This window comes from Alexandromys fortis, unplaced genomic scaffold (assembly GCF_014885135.2).
Source record: "Alexandromys fortis isolate MF-2015 unplaced genomic scaffold, M_Fortis_MF-2015_v1.1 scaffold_59, whole genome shotgun sequence".
Lineage (NCBI taxonomy): Eukaryota > Metazoa > Chordata > Mammalia > Rodentia > Cricetidae > Alexandromys > Alexandromys fortis.
The window spans coordinates 5,639,453-5,657,706 of NW_026067943.1; the positions used below are offsets into that span (position 1 = coordinate 5,639,453).

Sequence of the window (18,254 nt, forward strand, 5' to 3'; positions counted from 1 at the left end):
CAGGGACCAGCACCTTGAATGCCTCTCAGAAGGGAGGACTGTCCACCTTCTAATGATTCGGATCAGAGAGTGCGTGTAGGCCCTTGGGGCCGGGTACTCACGTTCCACTCTCCCAGCAGCGGGTGGGTTTCCTGTGGCGGGGTGTTGCCTTGGGAGTTGAGGGTCTGCGAGGGTAGCACATACCGCTCTTCATAGAGGGAAGAACACTGCGGAGAGAAGCCAGGGCTTTAGCACGGCAGACTGGCAGGCACCTGGGTCACCCACACATGGGGGAGGAGTGGCAGGACCACATGGTGGCCAAGGGACCCGGGCTCCCTAGAGGGGCACAGCAAGGGACCGGAGGCTCAGGGGCAAACCAAAGCCACTGAGTCGTGCAATGGGGGAGACGGAGGCTGCTATGCTCTATGGTTGGGAAAAGCTGGGGGAAGGGGTTCCTGAAATGGTGGAGCCAGGTGCTCCCTTGGACTATTTATTATACAGGGGGCAGTAAGCCCATGGACCCTGGACCATCAGGAGGAAACAGGCATGTGGAGGCCAGGACCTGGGAGGTCAACAGGGGGACATGACAGCAATCTTCCACATAGAAAGCTAAACATCAAAGCAGGGAGAGAAAAGGAACCCGGGTGGCTATGGGCAGGAGTGCGGGCCCCACAAAGGTGCCTCGATTCAAACTCCCCATGATGACCAATGTATGTTGGAAGGTGTGTACCTTGGGGAAGAAGGTACGAGTCACAAAGTGCTTGTATTCCAAGAAGGGGATGCCCTGGCTTCGGTTCAGCTCCTTGGTGAGATCCGTCATGTCTGTCTGCAGCTCTGCAAAGCCTGTGGGAAAGACCAGCAGCTGTGAGTGACCCTGCCCAGGCAGGTGCAGCGCCACCTGACCCCGCTACCCACCTTTGCGAATCTCCTCGCGGATCTGAGACTCCATCTCTTCCATCTGCAGCAGCGTCTTCTGCCAGTAGCGCTCGGCTCGGCGGCTCTTGGTGCAGAAGACGAACAGGGCTGTGGACAGCAGAGGGGCGGCTCAGGTCCCCAGGGCCCATGAAAAGGTGTCAACGGGAACCTGCTAAGGCAGGCCGTGGGCCTGGAAGGACAGGGTCTACCCACGGGCCTCAGTGTCTCTGAGCAGGAGCAAGCAGGTGTCGTCCTCAGTCCCTCTGCCCTTTGTCCCTCCCCCGACAACTCAGGGCTGGACAACCCTTGATGACTTTTCTTAGAAAAAGAAATGTCAAAGCGCAGTCACCAGGGCCTTTCTCTGAGCAGAAGAATTATGGGCAATTTGTTTCTTCTGCCCTGATGTGCCTTGGGAGTTCAACTTTTCAAAGCAGTACACAGTACCTGTCTGTCCTGTGAGGCATGGCGTATCCATTGGTATATAGAGAAGTATTATGGGTAGTATTTTTAGGAACAATATATCTAGTGTTCATCTTTTTGCTTTCCCTGATACTTTTTTATATTGGATAGAGTAATTTATATTACTATTACTATTTGCACAAGTGATGGCAAAAAAAAAAATCTTGGCAAAAAAACTTGTGCAAATATGAGGACCCGGGACTGATCCCCAGAACTCATATAAAAAGTAGGGCATGGCAGCATGAGCCAGACATTTGAGTGCTGGGAAGGCAGAGAAAGGTGGATGCCTGGGGCTCGCTGGCCTGCAAGCCAGGTGAAGTCAGTGAGCTCCAGTTCCCAGTCAGAGATCCTGTCTCCGAATCTAGAGGACAGCCACTGAGGTACCCCACCTCTGGCCTCCAAATGCACACACAGACTGTGTAACCCATCCGTTTACACACCAGGGTGTCTGAGCCTAACCACGTGTCACGTGACCGTCAGAGTTATCCAATTTTAGAATATTCTCACTGTCCGAGGGAGACCCTTACCCAGTATTTCTCCCCACCTCCCCCCTCTCCCAGATAACCACTAATCATTCTGTCTCTATGGATTTGCCTGTTCCGTCTCCTTCAAGTAAACAGTTGGGCAATATGTAGCCTCTTGTGTCTATCTTTTTCATTGTCCTTGTTTTCAAGGCCCATCTATGCTGTGGAATATTCCTTTTTATGGCTGACAACTCCATTGTATAGATATACCACATTTTTTTTTTTTATTTTTCGAGACAGGGTTTCTCCGTAGCTTTTTGGTTCCTGTCCTGGAACTAGCTCTTGTAGACCAGGCTGGCCTCGAACTCACAGAGATCTGCCTCCCGAGTGCTGGGATTAAAGGCATGTGCCACCACCACCCGGCAATATACCACATTTTATTACACACTTAGCATTAGATGGCCATTGGGCTGTTATGACCTCTTAATTATTATAAGTAATATTGCTACGGACATCTGCGTATAAGATTTTATGTGGGCATGTTTTCCTTGCTCTTGGGTAGGTATCCAGTGTAGATTACTGGGCCAACTGTTAGGAACTGACAGGCCATTTCCCAAGGAAAGTGTACCTTTGTCCCCCCACCCAGCAGTACAGAGAGGCTCTGCTCTCTCTGCCATGTTGCACACATGGCTTTAACACACAGGATCATTTCCCCTGAGCAACCTCTCTGCAACAGCCTCCAAATTCCTCTGCCTTGTATCCAAAGCCAATTACGGTCTGAGTACAGAAGGTCTGACCAATATCTGCCACCTTCTAATTGTGCCCACTCCTTACCCACTCTCAGGGATTCACAGATGCCCTTCTGACTCTCTCGCGCGCGCAGGCCACTTACCAACCACAGAGAGCAGCAACAGGACACTGCAGATGACAATGGACACGATGATGGCCGTCTCGCTGCCCCCCAGCTGCAGTGTGGCGATGGTCTGGTTGAAGTTCCCCACCTGGATCTGTGCACAGTGGGGCGGCACATCAGGCTTTGCCAGAGCTGTGCCTCAGCTCTTCTCACTAGCTGTGTGACCTCCTGATCAAACTGAGATCCAGCGTTTGGCAGAGAGGCCAAATCAGCACAGGGCTGTGATGACAACAGCCTAGGAGAGGTCACAGGGAAGCTCATGGAGTCTGGCTGTCGTCTCGGAAACAAGTGAGGGGTAACTCAGCAGGAGGTAGACAGACGCAGTACAGCAATACCTAAAAGCCACCCCTGCCCCGTCCCGCCCCTCCGGACTGTCTCTGCTCTACTCCATGATGCTACAGTGACAGGCTGTGGGCAGGACACACTCTAGGTGGGACACCAAAACAGGAAGGAGCAACTTTTTAATGGCTTCTGGTGCCAACTAATGATTTGGGTCTCAGTTTCTCCATCTGTCAAGTCAAGGTATAAAGCTCTGCCTTGTGGAGACCTAAGTTACTGGGTATGAAAATACTCAGTGACCTCTGTACCCAGAAGCCAGGCCTGCCCACCTCCAGAGCCCAGCCCACTCACTGTGATGGGCAGCTGTCCCTCAGCTGTGCCCAGAGACTCATTGACTGAGCAGTGGATGACTCTGTCTGAGACGATCTGGATGTCGCAGGACACCTGGCCAATCTTGATGTGGTACTCATGGCTCTCGAGCCCTAGGCTGTCTTGCTCCTTCTGTGGGTATACATGGGATGCTGGGATGGGGGTGGGGTTCCCAGGTCAGCTGCCCCTGGCTCCCATTACCCAGCCTCCCAGCCAGGTGCTCACATGGATGACTAGGGTGAGCGGCTCCCCTGGGTGATGCTTGATCCACCTCTCCCTCTTGGCTGTGGAGAACTGTGGATTGGGGAGGTAGTCCAGACGGAACCGGCTGCCCCTCTGTGCCTCTGCAGGGTCCAGCAGCTCCTCGGCTGCTTCATCTGTGTACGTCCGGCCATTGATGAAGAAGTCTACGGGTGCTGAAGCATTGCTCAGGGCTCCAGGAGATGGGCAGGTGATGAGGGTGGAGTTGAGAACCTTGCAGAACTGGGTGGGATGAACCCATGAAGGTGGAAAATTGAAGGATGAGGGTAAAGGGGGGAGATGGAGAGGTCAAGAGGAACAGACATAAGCTGGCTGCACGGGACGACCTCGGCCCCCAGCCCCTCACCCCCATCTACCCTGCCCCCTCACCGTGGGCTCCCGGCCGATGTGGTGTACCGCCATTGATACATTCTGTACCATGTGGAAGCGCTCGCCAGCCACAGTGATGGTCCTGCCACCGCTGAGGGGACAGCAAGACTTGTCAGGCTCCCCGCAGCCCGGACAGTGGGACAGAGTGGGCGTGGGTGGGTCTGGATCTCACCTGACAGGGCTGCGGCCTGGCCGGATGGCAGTGATGACTGGGTTCTGCATGTACCAGAAGGTAAGGTTCCCATGCACGCAGCCCCGGCTCTCAAAGCGCACACACACAGGCACTAGAGCAGGTAGGGTCCCCCGAGGCACAGTGCAGGTGATGCTGGTGGCCGTGCGCCTATGGGGAGTGACGAGCGGATGACATGAGTGTGCCCCTTTCCAGTTGCTCACCCCACTGCACGTGCCCTGGCCTTGTCTTCTGCCACTTCTGCCCAGTTTCTCCTTCCCACATCCACTCCAAGCCAACAGGGGAAAAAGCCAGGCATACCCGGATGATACCTGTGGAGGGGTCACCCACCTCCCAGCAGCCAGACTGTGGGTATGGCTTACGTAAGGTCCGTGCAGGGGTCTGTGTCATTCACCAGGACCTGCAGCATAGAGCCTACATGGAGGTCACTGCCGTGAATGGTGATCCTGGTGCCCCCTGCCTTTGGACCCAGGGCAGGCTCCAGGGAGTGGACCACGGGTAGCTGGGGAGAAGAAAAAGGGTTAGGTTCTAGCCGCAGGCTTGTGGGGAGCGAGCTGGATGGCGGGTGGTGGTTGCCTACTTACCACATAGGAGAAGTGCTCCCGCGACCTGCCCTCCTTGGAGGCGTTCACGGTTACCACGTCTGAGAAGACCCCTGGTGCGGGCCCTGTGGCACACACGATCCTGAGGACAAGCAGGCATGTGGGCGGAAGGTGAGCCAGTACCTGTGTCTGCCCATGGGGCCTGCCTCCCACTCACGCCAGAATGCCCACCCAACAGTGTTCCCCACGGGCAGTGATCACCCTAGGGTTGACCAAGCGGGGACACACCACTCCACTGTTTCCCCCCACACCAGGCAGTTTGCCCAGCTAGTCTGGGTTAGCCACCTGTTGCCATTCTCGGCAAGCCTGGCTCAGAGCCTTCCAACAGGAAGTCCCACTAATTTCCTGCTTGCAGAAGTCCCCAGAGGCCTTTGGGCCCGGCTGCACCCTGATCTTTATACCCCATCAGAGCCCCCCCAAACTTTACTAGTATCAAGTAGTTCTCATCAGAGCAAGACTGATGAGGCAGGGAAAGCCCAGAGGGCTTCCCAGAAGAGGCATCAGAGTGCTGGCAGGATAGAGGAGTGGCCCAGGCAGAGACAGTGGGAGGCCCAGTCATTGCAATGTGCCATTGTGGGGGGCGGGGTGAGGGTTAGCTTGGCATGCCTGACACTCACTCCTCTGAAACTGTGTATCTGTCAGCCAGGGGTTCACAGGGTACACTGCCAATCCACACACCGTGGGCCACATCACTGAACCGGCGGCCTAGGTTCCTGCCGCGGATGGTCAGCAAAGTCCCGCCGTCCAAGGGGCCACTCAGAGGCTCAATCTGCCGGGGAACCACAGCAAGTGAGGGTCGAGGCCCGGTGTCCCTCTGACTGTCATATGTGCCCACAAGAGGTCACAGACCCAGCAGAGGACAGGGAGCCTCAGAGGGTTCAGGGGGCTGGGACAACCGGTGGATGGGCTGCATGCATCCTATGGGAGCCTGAAGATGCCATGTAGCTCTTGGCGGCCATGCCTGACCACAGAATTCAGCATCTAAGCCAGACGCTCACTGGTCTAGGGGTGGGCACTTTTGACTTAGGCTAAGCCAGTCAAAATCGTTCCCTGAGACTTTTCTTGACTAAATCAGGCTGGTGAGTTCCTGGAAATCTCAACTGCCACCAGGATGGGTTCCTGGGTTTCTGTGAAAAGTCAGTGGTCAAAGGCCCCACCTCCCACCTCCCAGTGACCGTCCCCTATTAAAACAGTAGCCGCAGGAGGCGACCTATGAGTCAAGAGTGCTGTGTGCCAGCAATGCCTGGCTTGGCGTGTGCTTACCGCTCGTATCTCAGGGGCTGGGCAGGTGCCGGGGAGTGGCCGCAGGGGCCCTCTCAGGCGACAGCCATCATTCCAAACACAGAGGTGACCCAGGTCCTCACGGCCCAGGCACTGGGAACAGTCAGGGCTGCCCATAGCGCAATTGTAGACCACAACTGTGGACACAGGACAGCATGGTCAGCCTGAAGCGAGGCAACTCCGGGGTCAGCACCCTTAAAGTTCTTGGCCAGCTTCTAACTGTGCAGCCCTGTGTCCAGCCCCCAGTTTCATCAACATTGCTTCTCTTCAAGGGGCTCACTGATTCCTGGTCAGTCTTTCAGTAAAGGGTTGTGGCCTCACTGGACACAGGAAAACAGGGCTCAGAGAGGGACGTAAGGACCTGGAGGTGACATGGCCTCTGGTCTAAGGCTGGCCACCGCAGAACGGCTGGCTCAAGGGTCTCAGTGGATGTTTGGGCACTTATGGGGTATAAAGTTTGTGGCCGCCCAGGGGAGCCCCCAAAGCTGGACACTTCCAATGACCAGTGGGACGGGGGGGGGGACACTCACCTGTCATGGGGTTAGGGCTATCTAGGAATCTGTCTGGTGGCCCCTTCAGCTTCAGGCTAAGTGGAAACACCTGGCTCTTCTGGGTCGTGTGCAGCTGCAAAATGAGGAAGTATGAGGCAAGGGTGGGGTCTGGGTCTCCTGTGGGGGCAAGGGTGTCACCAAGATGAACCAGGGCAGGGGAAGGGGGGGGAACCAAAAAGCAGAGGCACGTAGAGAGAGGAAGAAAGGAGGCCGCACAGGTCTCTTCTGTGCCCTGCTGGGCTCCTGCCACTTACCACCACTTGGTTGCAGCGTACCAGCGAGTCATTTATCCACACAGCCTCGAAGCGCTCTTCCAGGCCAAAGCTGCACTCCAGGGAGGTACCCTACAGACAGAGGGCAGAGGCTCTACAGCACCCATCCCCCATCCCTCAGACCTCTCAGAACATGGTAGCTGCCACCCTGACAGGAGGGCTAGGGACTCCACCAGCCTTCTGCCCCCAGAATCTCCTCCCTGGCCATCAAGTCAGGGGCTGCAGACACTGAGGACTCTGGCCTATGACACTGACAGTCTCCCTGTCACCTCCAGTGTCCTAAGCCAGTTCCTGACGCCCTAGCTCCAGGAGACCTTGTCTGCCCCTTAGACTGTCTCTGGTCTCTGCCCTGCAAAGCTAAACCCTAGACACCCCGTCAATCTCCGGGTGGCATGTGCCAGGGCTTCTGCATGGGCTGGTCTCTTCCTTGCCATCAGTGAGAATCACCAGTGTCCAAATTCGAGCTGCAGAGACCCTGGTTCCCCTAGGCCCCCTTGGATCAGGACACCCCATATACAATCCTGCCCTCAACAGCAAGGGGATGCACACTGAGGGGCCTGTTCTGCTCCCAAAGCCTGCCCTGTCCTGACATGTCTCCTCACCCACCGGGATGGTCCTAGCTGACCGTAAGGCCCTTTACACACCCTTATAAGCAGAAGTTGTGGAAAGCTCAGGCCCAACCTCCCATGTGCCTAGCTTTAAATCCCGCCTTCGCTTATTCCTTATGTGGCCTCATGCGGTTGCTCTGCTTCTCTGAGCCTTGGTTTTCTTAACTGTATATTATGTGAGTAGGTCTTCTGGGCAAAGTACAGACCCTATGTTTTAGTGGCTTATGTATACAGGTGTCTAATGTGTGCTTTGATATGGATGGTATGCAGGAAGTGCGTAATAAACGCTAACACACGAAGCAGGGTCCAATTCCTCAGTCTCAACTTGCTCCCTCTAGAGCAGTGTCAATAAATATTTGCTGGGTGACAACAGACCAAGACCCCAGAGCCATGTGCCAGGACTTCCTGTTTATGTTCCTACTGTTGGCAGATATGACTCCCTGAGAAAAAAAGCAGGACAACCTCTTCTTCCTGGGGTCCTAGCCGGAAGCTAACACAGGAAAGAAGCTGCTGACAGGGCCAAATGTTGGTCTATTCCCAGTGTGCAGAATCGCAACTGGGTCCCCTCCCCGAGGACATGGCTGAGTGGTCAGCAGCAGTGCTGCCCAGCGTCCAGGCCTCCAGCCGCTCTAGAAGCATCGCCAGGCAAGGAGCTGGGGAGTCCTGTGACTGGTAAAGCAGCAAATGCGCCAAGAGCCACACAGCTGGAGAGAATCAGCCAGGGCCGAACTGGGGCTAGTCTCCCCACCCTGCTCCTGCGACCCACCAGGTCCTGGCACATAGGCCTCCCCACCCTGCTCCTGCGACCCACCAGGCCCTGACACAGAAGGCCTCTGAGTGGAGGGCAGCTCCACCTTGGCCCTCAAGAACTCTTACCCTTTAAGGGGCTCCCTGACACATCCCAGATGCCTGGCACGTGGCCCCCATGTGTGACAACTGTCGCGGGCCTCAACTCCCGCGTTTCAGTGACAGATGGCATGTCCCAGGAATTAGGGAGGCTGGCATCCTTCCAAAACTCATCAACCCCCCCTCTGCCACATTCCTGGGGAGGGGGTGAGTGATGGCCACATCCCCTCCCCAAGCACCACTTCCTCTCTCAGTGGTGTCCCCCTCTAGACCTTGGGAATTAGGAGCATGGCCTCTTCTGGCAATCCTTGGGAAAGACATGGGAGCCTTGAACTGGGTCAGTATGTTCCACAGAGCTTAGAGCACCCAGGGTCTTGCTCAGCCTGGGCGGGACAGGCAGAGCCCACATGGACCTCATCTACCCGTTGACTGTGGTACTAGGCAGGGGGCTGGGCTACTATGCCAGGGAGCCTCCAGGGCAGGAATACTGGGGTGTGGCCAGGGTTCCCTTGGCAGCTGCTGGTTGTCTGCTGTCCCCCATCAGCCTGGTCTTCCTGTGCCATGTCTTACACAGCTGGAGTGGGGCTCAGAGAGAAAAGCAGGGCCACCATTCTGGATGCTGGGACAGACCTTGCTCAGTTTCTACTTACATGGAAGAAGGCAGCGTTAGTGAGAGGCACCAGGATGTCCTGAGAGCCACCTGTAGGCACGGGTGCCAGGGGCGAAGGCAGGATCTGAGGACAGTCCTGAGGATTCTGCAGACCAAACATAGAAAGGGGTCAAACAGGATGTTACACACAGTTCTTCCAGCAGCCTCCACAGCAGAGCCTGCAGCCCCACTTTCAGATGAGAAAACAGAAGCAGAGGCAGAATGTTCCATCTAGGTGGAGTCTGCCTCCTGGATGTGCTCCTCAGACGCACTGACTGGGCATCAGGGGGGTGGTGAGCTCTTGGTGGCTGGGTCTTTGGGACTCAGCCTCCCAGGACACGTAACACTGGGCCAGGTCTGACAATGCCCTCGTGGCTCTTAGGAACCATACCCCACTGTGCAGAAGAAACTAGGGCAGAGAAGGCGAGGACTGTGGCCACACATTCTTCACATCCCTCTGAACATGATGTTGGGGACCAGATCTGTGCTGGAGCCTCAGAGTCCTACGTATTCACTTCTCAACATCTGACCTACTGGGGCCAGAAGTCACAGGGCCCGGGTCAGTCATGCACCCCTGGGGCCACAAAGACCTTATAGCCAAGGACCTCCTGGCCACATCTGGCAGGGCGAGGATCAGGGTTAGGACAGGGCTGGGAGGGACTATCAGCCTGTGTGTGCACTTGAAATCATCCTCTTGCCAAGGCCCCCTTCTCCTGGGGCAGTTTTTCCTCTGTTCTTTTCCTCCCCTCCTCCTCCTCTTCTCCCCTGACCCCATCTTTCTTTTGACACAGGGTCTCACTATGTTATTCAGACAGGCTGGTCTCAAGGACTAGGTCACAGGTGGGCCACCACATCCACCAGCAACCCCGTCTTCCACACACCGTGTGCTTGCCACATGACCCAAGCCGGCCTCAAATTTGCCTTTTCCTGCTTCAGCCTCCTCAGTGCTGAGATTACATACAGGTGGGCAGCCATGGAACATTTCACATACTATGTGGAAACTGGAGAACCCTATACCCATTTTAGAGATGAAGAAATTGAGTTGCAGTGGAGGGAAGCAGCTTATCCCAGACAGGGCTTTGGAGGCTTTCCAGTGAACACACGGGGTCACTTTAAGAGTCACCTGCTTCTTTGACTTCTTATAATCCAGCCCACCAAGACGTGCAGAGCCATTTTATGTGGAAGGTATGTGGCCTGGGCTGAATCCTGACCCCCCTCCAAAACCCCACACCCCTGCCGGCAGTCCCCCAGGTCTACCCGTGGCCTCTGGGCCCCACCATCTGCCTCTGAGGCTGGTCTGACCTGGACCAGCCCTCAACAGGCTCATGATGAGAAGACTGACCTGGACCCTTAAGCCCACCTGGTCTGAGAACCATCCAAGAGGCAGATCTGGGTCCTGTAACTGGACAGTCTCAACACAACTCCGGTGGAACTGGAAAGGACATTGTCCAGTTCCCTAGACTGGGTGGGAGAGGTCCCCAATCAGCCCCGGCTGCTGAGAACACGTGGCACCAAGAATGAAGAGCCTGAATGTGGCATCCCCCAGAGGTTCAGGAGGCCCCGAAGTGAACCAACCTTCTGACTGTTCACTAGCATTAGCTGATAAAGTCCAAGGACCAGAAGCCATCTGGGTTTTCCTCTGAAAGAGGGCATGGGCCTCCCTTTCCTGTTTCCACCCAGGCCATCAGATGGTTTTTCCCCTTTGCTGCCCCGACCTACAAGCTTGGGAAGCTGTAGCTGGCTGCACCTAGAGCTGGGATGAGTGGGAGGGCTCAGGAACTACCATCATGTAGGTGTGTGCAGAACCTACTCTAGTTCATGTAGGCTGGCACTGAGCCTCTCCTTGCCTGGCTGGAACTGCCAGGGAACAAAGCTAGGTGGCCAGGATCCCAAATGTGCCACTGGAAAATGGAGCCGCAGGAGTACCCAGAACTCCTGCGGACAAGCCCTGGCATCCCATCCCAGCCAGCAGTGATGGACCCACGGACCAAGCCACTGGCTGTGGCCCAGCCCACAGTCGCTGACGGCTGTCAATTCCCATCCAACTACCCGGTCACGGGCTCCAGCACTGTGCCACCCTGTGGTTTGGAACACGCCAGGCTTTCATCCAGCTACCACTTCCCATCCCGCTTCCAAAACCTGACATCACACCGCCCTGGGAGCACCGCCCTCGGAGAGGCGGTATCAGCCTGGAACACCTGGCACCTCGCTGCTTCTGCTCATCCCTGGGGCCAGGCCTAGCAGCCTCCCTGTGGGAGCCACTGGGACCACACACATGACTGCAAGCACAGCCTTCAGCGCCCCCCCTTCCAGGATCCAGGGGTCCCGGGGGGGCATGCAGACCCTCTGCCCGCTGTCTGCCCAGGAGGCCTGGCGCCTCCACAGCTAACTGGCACTTAATTAAATGCCAAGTCCAGCACTGGTTCAGAGCCTCGCACAGGCCTTGGTGAGGCTGCCTCTTCTCCTGCCAGATTACAGTAATACTCTACGACAGCCCCTCCAGGGTCCGCCCGGCTTCTGCCCTAAGGGAGAGCTGCAGACCTGAGGAGAGCAGGCTGACTGCCAGGGTCAGACACACCTCCCAGTGGGTGAGCTCCTACACAGATGGCAAGACCCCACGCAAAATTCTCTTAAGAGAAGTCTTTCCTGCACAGTAGCCACCAGCTTCTAAGATCATCTATGTGACAACTATAAGGTTGTTGCCTCTGGGAGTAATTCCAGGCCTTGGGGTGGGGGCGGGGTCACTTTACAGAGGGAGAAAGGAACAGAAAGCCGTGGTAGCACAGACACAAGAGAGAGCTAAGGCTTTTGGCCTGCGATGGGAAGGACAGAACTACATCTAACTGGGTCTCCCCCAGTGCTTAGCACAGACACATGTACACAACAAGCACTCAGTGAGTGTCACTGGACTGTAAGGAGGTCCCCGGACCTCCAGGTCACCAAGTCCTTGCTGTGTATGCAGCCTGGGGTTGTGGGTGAGGAAGTGCCATACCCCAGATGCTCCAATCACAGAGCCACGGGGATGACAGACCTGGATTATATCCCGACACCCAATGCTATAGGTCACTCCTGGGCCTATCAGAGAGAGCCCCTGTTCTGTGGGCACACTGTGAGCCAGATGTGGTTGCTGCATGCTGCTGAAGGCTGTCCTGAGGGTCAGACTGAGGCCATGGCATATTCTTCTTAGCACCTGTTGTGGCCCCCTGTGGTGGCAGACAGGGCTTGATGGCATTCTCTAATCCCAGTGCCTGAAGCTAGGCCACCTCTCTGAGACACATGACTAGCAGTCTTGTGACTTGATCTGGTAGATCACTGGAGACATTTGAGCCTCTCAGAATGCACAGCCCCGACATAGTGCAAAGAGGGACATGGCTGAGCTCAAGACACCGCCGTTCACCTGCCAAGGTCTAGGGAATTTCATGTGTCACCCCTAAAAGAGGGAGGAGCCTTCCAGGGCAAAGGTGAAACACCATAGGAACGGAGGCACCCAATTCTGGGTTTCAAAGAAAGGGGAGAAGGATTTGGGTTCAAGGCCCAAGCCTTCTAAGCCACAGGGACAAAGGCCTGAAGTGTCTAAAAACCTGAAAACATAGGATAGCAACGTTCCACTCTTAGCGTGGGTGGAAATGGCCAGCATGCTGAGCAGGGCAGGGTGACAACCTGACTCGAGCTTTGCAGAAGGCCACACTGTAACCCTGAGGCGTTGTCTCTAAGAACTGGCCTTCCAGGAGTAACCCAGTGAGATGTAAAGGCAGGGGAGGAAAACACCAACCAGCCTGTCTAGCCACAGGGAATCAGTTTAACATGCCATGATGAGCCCCCTCGCCATGCTAGACAGTGCTGGGACAAAGAGAAGCTCTCAACGTTGGAACCTTACAAACAAGAGAAGTGGGTACTGAAGCCGAGGGGTGGGGGTAGACCCGAGGGGTGCGGGATGGACCCGAGACAAGGCTTACCGTCGGGTCTGGGGAGCTCTCACACCGAGACTGATTAGAGACACAGGAGTGCTGCTGGGTGCACCAGAAGCAAGGCCACTGCGTTGACAGGCAGCTGGTACAGCTGGAAAACAAGGGAACCTCTCAGACTCCTGCTCCCCACCCTTAGCTAGGCCCCAGAAGTCTGATCCCAGTTGTCGGAAGGGAAGGAGGCGGATGGGTCATCTTTTAAGGTAGTGAGCTCCCCACTATGAGAGGGATGCAAGGAAGACACAGGTGGACTCTTCAGTTCCCTCTTCCCCCACCAGTCTAGTGTCAGCTTGCAGGGCCTGGCTGGTAAGAGCTGGTACAGGCAAGGGAAGGTTGTAGGGGTCCTGTCTGTTGAGTGTACCAGAGTCTGCAGCTGTTCCCCATGCCGGGGCCTGTGCCTCCTCCCCCTGCCCACTCACGCTGTATGAGGGTAGACTTGTCCAATCCGGCTGCAGTCGTAGATGGTGAAATTAGCAGAGACAATGTTGTGTCCTTTGACCCTTACAGACATCTCAACAGTCACGTGGTCTGGAAAGAGACCAGGGATACAAAAGGTCTTCATCCACATCTCAAGCTGGGATGTCAGGGTCCCACCCTTGGGCTGGCATCACAGCCAGGCACTCACCCTGGCCAGCAGGAAAGGATGGAAACTGGGCCCTGGGCAGGAGGTTGCAGTAGGCAATCTGATGGTCATAGGCAGGGCCAGGTACCCGGGCCACTGTCCGGACATTGTTCCCATAGTCACAAGTCATCTCCATACCGCTGAGGCTGGGAAGGCTGCCTGAGATCTGCAAGATCATCCCCTGGGGGAGAGATGCTTCAGGTGAAGCCCAGGACACGCCCCTCACAGATCCTCTCACAAGGGCCTCTGACCCTGAGTGTCCGGCAGAAAAGAGATTCCCTTCAGGGAAGTCAAGGCCCTCTAAGGGGAGTGACCCTGGGGTTTCGGTTTTCCCACACGAGGCTCCTCATCTCTGAGGTAAGGAAGGCTCTGTAAATCAGGTATTGCGACACAGCCTATAATCACAGCACTTGGGAATCTGAGGCAAGAGGACTGCCCCAAGTTCAAGGCCAGACTGGCCTATGGTCTCAAAACCAGAAGGTCTCTGCAGCACAGGGTTGCTATGACCCCACTTCCCACCCCCAGACACCTGGACCTCACTCGCACCTCAGGGCTCTTGTGGAACAATCCTTTTGTACACTGTGAAGATGTGTTGTTCTCATTGGTTTAACAGTTAAATGGCCAATAGCTAGGCAGGAAGAGGTAAAGACAGGAGAGCCAGACTGAGAGAACTCTGGGAAGAAGGAGGTGTGGGGAGAAGCAGGAGATGAGCGTATCATGCGGGTAAAAGGTACTGCCTGCCACGTGGTATAGATAAGAAATATGGGTTCTTTTACGTTGTAAGAGCTAGTTAGTAACAAGCCTAAGCTACTGGCCACCACCCCCCTTCTCCACCATATCAGGAATAGGTGACACCTAGGAAGAGACAGAGGGGCCTGACTATCCATCTGGGTATCCCCGCTCAGCATCTTTAGGAACTCTGTCATCCAGGATACACTGTCCTAGCTATGACCAGGTTCTCCAAGAGCCCATGACAGGCCTTGAAGAGTGGCCTAGCCATGGAGTGGGTGCCTGGCCCTTGCTGTGCGCTTGAGCTTCCTCGAGCCTGGCTGCCACTGCTCTTGCTACGTCCTCCAGGCTTTGTGCTGCTGCGGCACCACTCACGGTGTAGTCCCGGCGCACATCGATCTCAGAAGGCAGCACGGTCATGGCAGGGCAGCGGCCGGGGCCCTGACTGGCACTGGTCCAGAAATGCGGCTGACTGGAGTTGGCGCAATCCTGTTGCAGTGTGCACCTGCAGGCACCGCGGGGTCAGGTCCAAGGTCAGGGCCACTGCCCCTAGCCCTCCCTGACCTGTCAGCATTGCATCAGGGGTGGGGGGTGGGGACCCTCACCGCGTCTCCAGAGCGCACCAGCCACAGTAGGCGTCAGCTGCACCCACACAGTCCCCGCAGGTGGAATGCACCTCACATGCTGCAACCTTCACACGGGCCATCTGCAGGCAGAAGGGGTCCAGTTGAGCAAGGTAGCCACCCCTGTCTTGTGAGGGTAGGGGCAGCTAAGGTTGAAGGCGTTAGTTGAGGACGTGTTGGGGAGACATGGCCTCCTTGAAGCATGGAGTCCCTGACATGAGTGAGTAGAGGAGGTGGCTCCAGGAGGACGGTCAGCGTGTGCAAAGGCCCTGCACCAAAGCTGGCTGGCTATAGCTCGCCTCACCTGGTGGGACGTCATCAGGTACAGGAAACCAGGATCCACGGGGTCAAACTGCATAACATGGTGCACGGGTTCCCCATAGGCCACTGTCAGCACCCGCCTGCTGACAACCTGCATGCTCTCGTTCAGGCTGATCTGTGGGAGGAAAGGCCACCACCTACTGATGCCAGGACTGCCACCCACAAGGTCAGGCTACCTCAGGTCTTCTCTCCCCTCCTGCTCGGATGGCCCAGGGTTAAAGGGAAAGCCAGGCATCTAGGGGGAACGTCCCACACTCTTATTCCCACACAGACTCCACAGCGCCCCCACCAGGAACCCCACTGCCCAACTCTAGCATACCCCTAGGTCTATGTGTAGGCTGCAGTTCCCAAAACACTCTCATGTACAATCCACACGAGCTGTTCTCCGGCGCCCTGCCTCGGTTTACCCAGTGGATAAGAGTCATGGGGAATGGCCACCTATTCTACAGGGCTGCAGAGTCCCAGGCGAGGTCCCAGGCCCCTCTGCACGCCCCTCTGAGGACTGGCAAAGTCCTCTCTGTGCTCCCCTCTAGTCCCCAGCATGCTGGGTGCTCAGGGCTCTAGCAGTTTATCTAAGGCTGGTGGTCTGGACCTCTGGGGCCTCCCTCTCACTCACCCTCCTCTGGGTTTCTAAAACCTGCAGAGGCTCCCTGCAGGAAGAAACTGGCTGTGGATTCAAAGCCTTGATAATCGACGCAGCCACACCCCCAGCTCTTTTCCCCTTTGCTTCTCTGTTGCACTTACACCCGCCCCCACGGCCTGTCTTGTCTTTGCCACACGCCTTCCTAAGAGTACGGCCATCCTTTTCATTCTGGGGTGTACCAAGTCATCCTCAGACACCAGCGCCGCCCCCCCCCCCCCAGGCTCAGGCTTGGCCTTTGAGACGTCCCTGCTGCCGGGAGGCCTCTTGGGATGCTAGCAGGGACTTGGTTACTGTTCTCACACTACACACGCCACCCCACACACTCAGACACAGACACCAATTCATTTCTCCTCCCTAGGTGTTCACTGAGCCCTGAGGCCCTAGCTAGCGATCAAGCTAGAAGCTCCAGACAAGGAAAGGGTTGGCAGGAGAGACACCACCCTGCGCAGACTGGTGTGTGACCTTTTCAGGCTGAGCTGTGGGGCGGGCAGGCACCTGCCTAAGTTCAGCTCCATCACTGAGGTCCTAGGCTCCACCCCAAGCATGGCACAGACAAATCAATTAGAAATGAAAAGGAATGACCCATATTTATCTACGAGGTCACTCTGAGGGCAGTCACCTCTCTTGAAGGACCTCAGTAGCCCCCTTCTGTGCAACAGACTCACAGCTACATCCTTGGACCGGTGTGAGAGAGGGCATGGTTTCTGCTACATAAACTTTGATGCACCGAGAAACAGCAGGTGTCTAAGGATGGCAGCTTTGTGGGCAGAAGGTGGAGAGGGCTCTGACCACAGCCCTGATCTGCCTCATTTCTCCTGGATGGATAGAGTCTGAATCCAGAGGAGACATGCTCTGCCCTCAGGGCCACACAGCAAGGAACAGAAGTCAAAAGCAGAAGCCACGCCTCTGATACCATACTGAGCCCTGACAGCCACCTCCTTCACCCAGCAGAGGACTCAAGCTGAGTAACACATATTGGGGCCCTGGGTCCACGACGGGTGGTTCCATGCCAGGATTGTAGGGCTCAAGCCCCACCCCCATCCCACCCAGGCAGCTGCCAAAGGGAATCAGATTATGGGCTCTGAGTCAATTAGGCTGAGCTTGGCTCGGAGGCTGACTCTTCCCTAGAGAGAGGCAGCAGGTGGGGGTTGTCCCTCCTGTCCACCCTGCCCTGGGGTAAGAAAAAAAACTCCTTGCCCTCCCTTAGCTCTGGAACTTTCAGGTGGTCACCAGCATGGTTAATCCAGAAACTGGACCCCTGAAGTGGTAGCCAGCAGGACTGTGCTTATTAAAATACCCTTATTAAAATACTACAACCACTGCAGCCAGTAGGGAAACTGAGGCCCAGCGAGAGCACTGCAAAGATCAAGAAGTCACTGCCGGGCAACAGACCCCAAGCCAGGAGGGATGTTGCTAACAGCTCTTAGGCCAGGTCCTCCCCTCCACGGGAGGCTACTGTGGAGCCACGGAGGGAAAGCCTGAAGGGGACAGTAACACTGGACCTTCTGTGGCCCATCCCTGGGAAGTTCCCATCGTATAAGCTTACCTTCAGCAGCCTCCCGGTGGCAGTGCCCAGGAAGACAGCAGTATAGTTGTTGGCACTGGCCACAGCCACAGCTGTGAGCCCCGGCGCACGGAACACGGGCGATGCACTCAGCGGCTGCAGGATGGACAGGGGGTGCTGCAGGTGGGCCGCACCACAATCCAGCTGCTCCAGCTGTAGCTGTGGAGACAAGGCAGGTTAGACCTCAGCTCTGGAACCTTCTCTGGCTGGCTCCCTGTTTACCCACACAGCCGGATCTCAGCTCTCTGCCCCTGCCTGAAGGCCCCACATCCAAGCTGAGGCCAAGCTTAACCCTACCCAGGTCTAACCTTGACCTTAGGTGACAGAGCTACCCCTAGGAGATGACTGGTGTTTAAGGTGTGTGGGAACTGGACTGGGCTCGGGGAGGAGGGAGGGAGCAAGGCAAGACAGGCTGGCCAGTTTGGCTAAGGTACACTACAGGGCTACCTACACCTTGCCGCTTCAGACACCGGGGAGGCTGAGGCAGGAGGGTCACCTGACCCTGGGAATTTCAGACCAACCTGAGCAATACAGTGAAATCCCAATTCAGAATAAAAGACGCAGGTGATTGGAACTGGGTGACAGCCACACACCTGGCCACATCATTCCTCCTGGCCGGCCACTGCACAGGCCAGAAGAGCCCAAATTCAGTCACCGAAAGTCATCCTTGCCTCAGCTTACCTACTGACACCCCAAGTTTCTTGGGACTGTTCCTATGTGTGTGTGGGAGGGGTGCCTGTTGGGTGTGTGAGATGGTTCAGCAGGTACAAGGGCTTGCCA

The 18,254-nt window shown here is 56.2% G+C and overlaps 1 protein-coding gene across 1 annotated transcript in view; it reads right to left on the reverse strand.

Moving 5' to 3' along the window:
* Positions 1–18,254, reverse strand: part of Plxnd1 (plexin D1) — a 39,019-nt gene that overhangs the window by 8,095 nt on the left and 12,670 nt on the right. Inside the window, exons 2-23 of the mRNA XM_050148479.1 lie at positions 17,457–17,633; positions 15,251–15,382; positions 14,929–15,029; positions 14,699–14,828; positions 13,598–13,775; positions 13,392–13,500; positions 12,964–13,066; positions 9,009–9,113; positions 6,887–6,976; positions 6,612–6,705; positions 6,064–6,218; positions 5,418–5,569; positions 4,783–4,882; positions 4,561–4,700; positions 4,181–4,348; positions 4,009–4,099; positions 3,604–3,861; positions 3,361–3,510; positions 2,710–2,824; positions 895–1,002; positions 710–822; positions 102–206 (exon numbers count right to left, since the gene is read on the reverse strand). Coding sequence (XP_050004436.1) covers positions 102–206; positions 710–822; positions 895–1,002; positions 2,710–2,824; positions 3,361–3,510; positions 3,604–3,861; positions 4,009–4,099; positions 4,181–4,348; positions 4,561–4,700; positions 4,783–4,882; positions 5,418–5,569; positions 6,064–6,218; positions 6,612–6,705; positions 6,887–6,976; positions 9,009–9,113; positions 12,964–13,066; positions 13,392–13,500; positions 13,598–13,775; positions 14,699–14,828; positions 14,929–15,029; positions 15,251–15,382; positions 17,457–17,633 — 2,874 coding nt within the window. The remainder of the gene's footprint in view (positions 1–101; positions 207–709; positions 823–894; positions 1,003–2,709; positions 2,825–3,360; positions 3,511–3,603; positions 3,862–4,008; positions 4,100–4,180; positions 4,349–4,560; positions 4,701–4,782; positions 4,883–5,417; positions 5,570–6,063; positions 6,219–6,611; positions 6,706–6,886; positions 6,977–9,008; positions 9,114–12,963; positions 13,067–13,391; positions 13,501–13,597; positions 13,776–14,698; positions 14,829–14,928; positions 15,030–15,250; positions 15,383–17,456; positions 17,634–18,254) is intronic.